At 48.7% G+C, this 9,622-nt stretch overlaps 1 protein-coding gene across 1 annotated transcript in view; it reads left to right on the top strand.

Moving 5' to 3' along the window:
• Positions 1–4,864, top strand: part of LOC115274625 (zinc finger protein 77-like) — a 13,973-nt gene extending 9,109 nt beyond the window's left edge. The window contains exons 2-4 of the mRNA XM_029918030.1: positions 1,091–1,217; positions 2,426–2,606; positions 3,020–4,864. Coding sequence (XP_029773890.1) covers positions 1,091–1,217; positions 2,426–2,606; positions 3,020–4,715 — 2,004 coding nt within the window. The 3' untranslated portion in view covers positions 4,716–4,864. The remainder of the gene's footprint in view (positions 1–1,090; positions 1,218–2,425; positions 2,607–3,019) is intronic.
• The last annotated feature ends 4,758 nt before the right edge of the window (positions 4,865–9,622 follow it).

The following is a 9,622-nucleotide window of genomic DNA, read 5'->3' as shown; positions in this document are numbered from 1 at the left end:
GAGAAATGCCACTCGGTCACGTTGTAGAGTCCGTTTTATATACGTGACTGGTTTTGGCCACTCACTTTCTTTACCCATTATTTAATCATACTATTTTCTTTATATTGTTGTCTCTAATTTTTTATGGTTGTCATGTTAATTTTTAAAGCATATTTAAAATACAAGACTGATCAGGTGTGTGATAAGTAAACCCTGGTTACAACCACAGTTTAAGTAGAATTTGCTGCCTTTGAGTTGATAGTGTTTGGATTTTTTTCCCGTTAAGTTTTGAGAACATACTTTTTGTTTAAACAATCTCTGATTCTTTGAAGAAAGTAATTTTTTTACTCTGTTTCACAAGTACGGTGTCAACCCTTGTTGCTCTAAAGTTATGAATTAGCCTTCGTTTTCTTTCTCCATTAAAGCCGTCTCTGGATCTGTCCCCATCAATCCCTCAGAGACTCTTCCTTCTGGTGCCCTTTTCCGTGAATTCTGGGCCCTGGGTCAGAGGCCCTGCTTACAGCCGACTTTCTTCAGTACCTGGACTCGTCTTACACACCAGGTGTGCCAGGCGCCCGGGCCCTGGCCTGTGCCCAGAGTCCACCTAACCCAGGGAAAGAGCCGTGTCTGCCTGTGTCGAAAGAGAAGAGACTCCCCCAGGCTTCTTGACCTTGTCCCTTCCAGGGAGAAAGCTGCTGGGATCTGAGTGTCCGCACCATCCTGACATTCTGGCTCCGGGTCTTGGAGCAGACAAGGCATAATCATTGAACAAGACAAACGTGTGTTCTCCGATTTCTGTGTTGTCTGAGTAAATATTTCATCTTTCAATCTGTATAGTACCGGTCTGCTCAGATCTGTTTCAGTGTAAATAGCCCAGTAAAGTGGGCATGTGTAAGTCTGTGTCAGCTGTTGTCATCGCCCTGCCTTCAAGTTCCAGCTGTTCCATCATTGTGCGCACCGCAGGGGACCTGCTTGTGTGTTGTCACTTCCTACTCAACGTGTGACTTGGGTCCTAGGAACGGAGAGCAGCTCCCTGCCTGTCCCCCTTCACCCCCCCCCCCACGCGGTGAGGACGGAGCTGTGCAGCGATCGAGTGTGTGGTGTGTTTCAGGCCTGTGTGGTCTTTGAGGACGTGGCTGTGAAGTTCACCCCGGAAGAGTGGGCTTTGCTGGATCGAGGTCAGAGGAAGCTCTACAGAGATGTGATGCTGGAGACGTGCAGGCACCTGGCCGCCGTGGGTAAGGATGGCCCCTCCCTTCACTGGTCTCTTAGGGAAGAAATGTTTCTTACAATTGTCCGATTTTCCTGGGGCCAAGAAATGGGAGTACATTGGAGAAGAGAGACATGGTCCAAACCTTCATGAAACCCACCTGGAGTCACACACCTTTTCCAGGAACACAAAGTTTTGTTGCTCTTGATCAAAGTCTGAGACTCTCTAGTTTTATCCGTGTGATGGTCTGCAGTGTGGCTCTGGGGCAGGGAGTGCTGCGCTGTGGAAGATACACTGGGCCATGCCCCTGTCTCTCGGTAAACTCCCACTTCATCATCTTCAGTGACCTTGAAGACCAAATTAAACAGCCCACCTTCCAGATTGCGTGTGGCTCTACAAATCCTCCTTCCTGCTGAGCTGTTCTCCGGCAGCGGGACCAGCAGCCACACCCACCACCCACCCTCCCAGTGGCAGCTGGGGCATTGCAGGCAGGCTTCACTGAGGGCCACCGTGCCTTTGGAACAGTCCAGGAGCCCTCGGTTGGATCAGGTTCTGGAGAAAAGAAAGGCATCTGAAAATTACCTGGTAGAAATAAGACTCCGTGTGTGTTTGAGAAGGGTGGTGTTTGTCATTTACCTGTACTTTCTTGTTGGACTTTTCGTCCATCCTCGTGCATGTGCTGAGCCTTTCTGTGTTCCTTACAGAGGTAGCATGTGGATGTATGTTTCTTGTCCAGGTCCTCCTTTCTTTAATTTTCTTTTTTCTTTTAATATTAATTTTGAGAGAGAGAGAGAGAACATGTGAGCACAAGTGGGGGAGGAGCAGAGAGACATCCCCACAGGCCCCACGCTCTGTGAGGAGCCCAATGTAGGACTCAGTCTCAGAACTTCAAGATCATGAACTGAGCCGACATCAAGAGTCAGATACTCAACTAACTGAGGTGCCCAGGCGCCCCCTACTTTGCTCTTCTGATAATCCTTCCACATTAATCTTCAACTATTTTGAAGTATTTGTGAGTGAATGGGCTGCCATTTGACGCACTTTCCCCATTATTACAAAAGCCCCAAATCACTCGGGTCCTCAGAACTTTCCTTTAGTCTCTTGTCCATTCCTCCTGATGAACTTCATTCACATTTGGGATTAGTATATAAATAGAAGTTGACATATGGTCTGTTTTCTTATCTTTACCCATCAGATCATTCCCAAGAATTTAAATTATACTCCCAATTCTTGCAGATTGTTGCACTCAAGTTAAAACTTGTGGATCAAGGACTCAGCTGCATATTTTGGAGAATGAACTATCCCATGAAGAGAAAATAGTAAGATTTACAAGAAATGATCCCTGGGCTCTTTTTCGAGAAAACCCGGTGTTTCATAACATTGGTGATCAGTCCCAATCCCAGGAGAGGCGTTTGAGGTGAGTGCCTCTCCCCACAGCAGGAAGGGGGATCTTCCCAGGTTGATTGGCTAATTTGAAATTAAAGAAAAAGTATAAACTTAGCCCAGTAATTATGTAGTCAGAATTATATGTTATTATATCTTCATAAATATAATGTTGATGTTGATCATCAGAAACATAATTCAGTTCAAAACGTGTATCAGGAGAACGCACATGTAAGAAACCCTGACACTTACAGCATTTCTGGGCCCTTCTCCTGAGCACATAACTTTTTCCACTTTACAGCAGTGTAGGCGGTGCCACCAACATGCCCATTTTTTGGAAATGGCTACCAGTAATCCAGTAATCAGTAACAAACATCAGTAGGTCATTAGTAAAGAGATCACTTGTATGCGTCATCCCCTAACCGTGTGCCTTCCTATTTTGAACAGAAGTCCTTTGGTGGAGAGTGTCAGTGAACATATTGAAGGAGATCAATGTGGAGAAACCCTGAACCCGGTTACAAGTCTTACTGTGCGTCAGGGGTGTCCCACTGGAGGCAAATCCTGTGAATGCGCTAAGTGTAGAGAAGCCTTCGCAGATGGTTCCTTCTTTGAGAAGCTGCAAAGATCTCCCCCAGGACTCAAACCTAGTCCTGGTGAGGAATGTGGGCCAGGCTGCAGCTCCGTCTCGAGCCTCAGCACTCACGTGGACCGAGACCTTGTAGAGAAACCCTATGAAGGTCAGGACACCGGGAGAGCATCTGAGACGTACTCAAAGAGTCTCAGTAGTAAAAAATCTCTAGAGTGCAAGAAATGTGGAAAAGCTTTTACTTGCACGGCTTCCTTTCAGGGTCACGTGCAAGGTCCCTGTGGACAGAGTGTCCACACATGTGATGTGTGTGGGAAAACCCTCTCGTATCTCTCCTACCTTACACGTCATGTGAGAACTCACACTGGGGAGAGACCCTATGACTGTCAGGAATGTGGGAGAGCCTACAGTTGCCTGTCGTATTTTCGAGAACACATGAGATCACACACTGGGGAGAAGCCCTATGAATGTAAGGAGTGTGGCAAGACATTCAAGTACCCCGCGTCCCTGCAGGGACACATGATGACACACACTGGAGAGAGGCCTTACCTGTGTCAGCAGTGTGGGAAAGCCTTCAGTTGTCCCAAATACTTTCGAAGACATGTGAGAACACACAGTGGAGTGAAACCCTATGAATGTACGTTGTGTGGGAAAGCCTATAGTTGCTCCTTATCCCTCCGGGAGCATGTGAGAACTCATAGTGAAGAGAGGCCCTATGAATGTAAGGAGTGCGGGAAGGCTTTCAGACACCCTAGGTACTTCCAGAGGCATGTGCGGATGCACAGTGGGGTGAAACCTTACGTGTGTAAGGAGTGCGGGAAAGCGTACAGCAGTTCCACGTCGCTTCAGGAACACGTGAGGTCACACACCGGGGAGAGACCCTTTGAATGCCAGCAGTGTGGGAAAGCCTTCACACGCCACTCCTCCCTCCAAGGTCACGTGAGAGCACACAGCTTGGAGAAACGTTATGAATGTTCACAGTGCGGGAAGGCCTTCCGCTGGTCCTCGTCCTTGCAGAAGCACGTGAGAACACATCGTGAGGAGAAGCCCTATGAGTGTCAGCAGTGCGGTAAAGCCTTCTGGTATCCTGCAAACTTGCGGGCACACGTCAAGACCCACACGGAGGAGAGACCTTACGAGTGTCCGCACTGCGGGAAGGCCTTCAGTTGTCACTCCTCCCTGCAAGTCCACGCGAGGAAGCACAACGGAGTGAAACCCTATGAGTGTAAGGAGTGCGGGAAGGCCTTCTGGTATCCTGTGAACCTGCGGGCGCACGTGAGGACGCACACAGGGGAGAGACCCTACGAGTGCCAGCAGTGCGGGAAGGCATACAGGTGTCCCGCAAACCTGAGGGTCCATGTGAGGACACACACAGGGGAGAGACCCTACGAGTGCCAGCAGTGCGGCAAGGCCTTCCGGTATCCAGCAAACCTGCGGGCGCACGTGAGGACGCACACGGGAGAGAGGCCCTATGAGTGTCCGCACTGTGGGAAGGCCTTCCGGTATCCCACGAACCTACGGGCGCATGTGAAGACACACACGGGGGAGAAACCCTGAATACACATTCGGGCTCTTTTCCCTCAAGTCTTGTTGTAAGTCCAGTCAGACACATGGGCAAGACATGTAACGTATGTAAGGAATGTTGGAGAACCTTCAGGCATAGCACTTCATTTGTTTGGTCATAAAACCTCAGGGCTGGACCACGATCTTTATCTGTTATAAGTTTGTTTGTGCCTCCAGGAGCCTCATCGGTAACGGGGATCTCTGTTGTATTTATTTCCACTGCATGCTGCTGATACGAACACCCATGAGAAGATATTCCTGAATCTCCCCATTTGCTGTATGAAACATATTTTGTTATCTCAGACATGAAAAGATTGTAGAGTTCTAGAAAACATGTCTCATTTCTACGACGATGTCTTCTAGACCCAGGACTGATGTGTGGTCTGTACATATAGCTTGTCCTCTGGTGCAGAGACTGGAATTCCTCGACTCCACATCTGACCCTCCTCGCGGTCTTTATTACCAAAAGTTGTATTTCCACGTGTGCCACTGCTGCTCTGTGCCCCACAGACATTAGTAAATGTACAAGGATGTTGGGAGAAAATAGTCTCCTCATTATGTTTGTAGTTTGACCTCCGCTCATCACCCTTGATCTCGGTGGTTCATCAGTCATGACCCATTGAGTTACGAAGAGAAGCTGTGTTGGGGGCGCCCCCATGGCTCAGTGGGTTAAGCGCCTGACTCTTGGTTTCGGCTCAGGTCATGATTTTGTGGTTTGTGGGATTGATCCCCATGTTAGGCTCTGTGCTGACATCTCTCTCTGTCTTTTTCTCAAAATAAATAAACTTAAAAAAAAAAAAAAGAACGCTTGTGTCCTGAAGATGAAAGCCAATGTCCAGGGTGGGAGGGTTTGTTGTGAGCCTGGTGTGTCCCAGAGTCCTTCTCTGTGCGGCGCTGAGAGGAAGGCCCTGAGAAGAGAAGCTGTGTGCAGCTTGGAGAGCAGCGGTGAGGAACTGAGTTTCCGACCTTCTGTGCCGCCAGGGGGACAGAGACGCGTGGGGAGTCCCAGCACATCATCCTGGCATCTGGAACAGCCCCCAACCGAACACATGTTTGACCTTAGTTTTTGTTAGCATGTTCCAGAGACTTCCACGAGCTATCCAATGATGGACCAACTTGGCTTTCCGGTCCACATGGATCCTTGTGTTGTCTATGAGGCCATCTCTTCAGGCTGTCATGCTTAGTAATCTCTCTCATCCTGTGACCCCTTATCTCCATGCTTCTCTTCACACATGATTTCTATGGTAGCACCTTGTCCCTCTCAGGGCACATCTGTGTCCCTCCCCTCCCCCGACTGGCCGAATGCTGCAGCCACAGATGCAGGAACCCCCCATCCCAGATCGCACTGTGGAGAGGCTGCGCTGACCCTGCATTTCTTCTTTCTGGGTATTTCCATGATTGGAACTAGCACCTGTGAGCATACATGGCAGTTTGTGGGAGTTTCCCCTGTAGCTGACTGCCTTCTGAGAGAGAGACACCCGGCGTGTTTGATGACTCTTGTTATGTGTGATTTCTCAGTGTTTAATTCTGTTGTTTCTAATATGTGGGTCAAAACAATGTGCTTTTTTATTTTATTTTTTTTTTTTGGTCAAACATGGTTCTCAACATTGGTTCATAGAAATCTCATTACCAATGTTTTCAAATCTGTTGCATACTTTAAAACTTTTTTTAATGTTTTTTATTTATTTTTAATTTTTAAAATGTTTTTTATTTATTTTTGAGAGACAGCCCAAGAAAGGGAGGGTCAGAGAGAGAGAGAGACACAGAATCTGAAGCAGGTTCCAGGCTCCGAGCTGTTAGCACAGAGCCCGACACAGGGCTTGAACCCACAAACTATGAGATCATGACCTGAGCCAAAGCTGGATGCTTAACCGACTGAGCCACCCAGGTGCACCACATGCTTTGTTTTAAATGTTTATTTTTGAGAGAGAAAGAGACAGAATTAGTGGGGGAGGGGCAGAGAGCAAGGGAGATACGGAATCTGAAGCAGGCTCCAGGCTCTGAGCTGTCAACACAGAGCACTATGAAGGGCTTGAACCCACGAACCTTATAAGATCATGACCTGAGGTGAAGTTGGATGCTTAACTGACTGAGCCACGCAGGTGCACCACATCTCTTGCACACTTAAAAACTGCTTTGTTTCGCAGCTGAGAAATTACTTTAAATTATCCCATTCCTGGGGATTAGCTTCTTGCTTCAGTTTTTTTTTTTAATTTTTTAATGTTTATTTATTTTGGAGACAGAGACAGAGCACGAGCAGGGGGAGGGCAGAAAAAGAGAGAAACACAGAATCTGAAGCAGGCTCCGGTGTCTGGGCTGTCAGCACAGAGCCTGATGCGGGGCTCGGACCCACAAACCGTGAGATCATGACCTGAGCTGATATTGGACGCTCAACCGACTGAGCCACCCAGGTGCCCGAGTTTTTTGAAATACCTATTCTTAGTTGATAGTACTAAGTACATAAACATTATGACATTTTTCTTCTGATATGTATTTAATTCCTCTACACCTGTCATGATTTTTTCATTAAAATGACTTATTAATGGGGTGCCTGGATGGCTCAGTTGGTTGAGCATCTGACTTCGGCTCACGTCATGATCAGGTTCATGTAGCTTCTGCCATGATACAGAACACCTGCGACAGCACAAGGGTCCCCTGTGTCCCTTCATGGTCACACCCACCTCACTCTCGGGCCTCCCTATCCCAGCAGGAAGCTTTTTAAAACACGGCTCCGGGGGCGCCTGGGGGGCTCAGTCGGTTAAGCATCAGACTTCGGCTCAGGTCATGATCTCACAGTTCGTGGGTTCAAGCCCCACGTCGGGCTCTGTGCTGACAGCTCAGAGCTTGGAACCTGCTTCTGATTCTGTGTCTCCCTCTCTCTCTGCTCCTCCACTTCTTGTGCTCTGACTCTTTCTCAAAAATAAATATTAAACAAATTTTAAAAAGTGACTTACTCCTAATGAGGAAAACCCAAATATTGCTTATGCAGTGGCCTCCTTCCAGAGTCGTGGTCTTGCAGCTCAAGAGTGTGGGACGGAAGGCCACACACGTTCATCTTCCCTGCTTGTCGGTCAACAACTAGTAAAAACAGTGTTGTTGGTGTGGTGAGTCTTAGTGGTGATGGGAATGAGTTATGATAAGGACCTCTAGGCTGAGGAAACTAATAATTTCTGGAAATAACTGCTTCCCAATGTGAGTTGTCCATGTAGCTTAGATGTTTAATGAAAATAGATCCCAGAATGGAGATGTGTCCTTCCTCCCTTCCTCCTCCTTGCTGGGAATTGTGCTGAACAGGACGTTTCTAACCAAGATGGATTCGTAATTGGTTCGTAATGCTTCACCCGGTGGTGCCTCCTTGTATTATTTCCAGTGGAGGAAAAATGGGCCAAGCCTTTCTCTTTTCCTTCAGACCAGTCATGCTTCTGTTGATCTGCCCCAGAGATAGAGGCTGACCAGGCGGGATGTGAGTCTGGTTGTATTTCGGGTGGAGTTGGTTGGGCTTCATGTCTGAGATAATGTGAGGGGAGCGGTCCCCCTGGGGCTTGGGGAAGGACCTGGTAAAGGAAACGTGCAGAAGTTGGTAGTGTAAATGGAAAATAGAGATACCCATGTCTTTATCGAGTAATACTTATGTCTAGTCATTCCAGCCACTGTTGGAATGGGCTTCCCTGTCTACTGCTCTCAGTTCACCAATATGACCTTGTCATGGGGACAACAACACACTGACCTATCAACATGGAAGGTGTGGATCACAACAACACGGCGATTTCAGCACCGATGGGAATTATTCAGAATGTGACATTTTCCGTGGGACTCTTGCTTGTTCATAGCAGAAACATGAAATCCCCGGTTTCAAACATTATCTACAAATAGTTTACTGTTGCAAATACCCAGATGAGGTTTTCCTTGTGAAGTGACGTTCCTTTTCTCTCTGGTGCCCTTCTGATTCTGACTCCGCAGTTTTGCAGGGACGACCACTGCGTGCATGTGTAGAGGCTGTGAATGTGCACCTGTTCTGCGTGCCTTAGGGGTTGGCCAGTCTCGCGTGGTCACGGGAGGGGGCCCAGGAAGGCCCAGGACAACAGTGTATTATCCTCAGGTCGGAGAGGGACAGTCAGTGCGTGTAGGGATGGTGTGACCCCGGGGAGCATCACGGGAGTGAGCACGAGCAGGAGGGTGGGCGGCCGTGAGCACGAGGCCATGTGGGCAGGCGCTGGCAGTGCCTGGACCAGCGTAGAATAGAATTGTGTGCTTTGAGCCGAGTGTGTAACACGTGAAATCGGGTCGATGATCAGCACCTGATGCTGAGTGTAGAGTATGGGAAGGAAAGGCTGGATCTGAATCATGATCCTGAGTAGGTTCCTTTCTTGCTTTGTGGTTTTTGGGAAATCACCTGCATTTATAGGTCTCAGTTAACTCATACAAGGACATAAAAACAGTATGTACCTTCTAGCATTTTCAGAAGAGCAATCAGATGTATACATGCTGACTTCCTTTATGGAAGACCTCTGACACACCGCCGGGTGTGAGGAAGCGGCACGTCGGCGTCCACACGGGCCGTGAGAATGGCAGCCGTCGCCTCAGACGCCGGAGGCTGGCCCTGCGCTCAGTACTGGGCCGTCACGGTCTCTCCTTGAGCAGAAGCCATTTCACCCCCTGTCCTCGGACGAGGCTCTTCCTTGTCTGTGATGGACGCGTCACGGCACCTGAGGACGGTGAGACAGTCACGTGTGTAAAGAGGCCGCAGCAGAGTCCAGTCACAGAACTCGCGGATGTCCCCGCTGCTGGGGGGGGGGGGCTGCCGCCTCTTCCTTCGTAGTCTGAGCTGCACCGCACCCCGCCCGCCTTCTAGAGAGGCGAGGATCTGCACTCAGGACCTTACAGGGGCCCCTGGCGGCACC

This window comes from Suricata suricatta, chromosome 12, assembly GCF_006229205.1.
Source record: "Suricata suricatta isolate VVHF042 chromosome 12, meerkat_22Aug2017_6uvM2_HiC, whole genome shotgun sequence".
Taxonomy (NCBI): domain Eukaryota; kingdom Metazoa; phylum Chordata; class Mammalia; order Carnivora; family Herpestidae; genus Suricata; species Suricata suricatta.
This window is presented reverse-complemented; position numbering and strand designations above follow the sequence as displayed.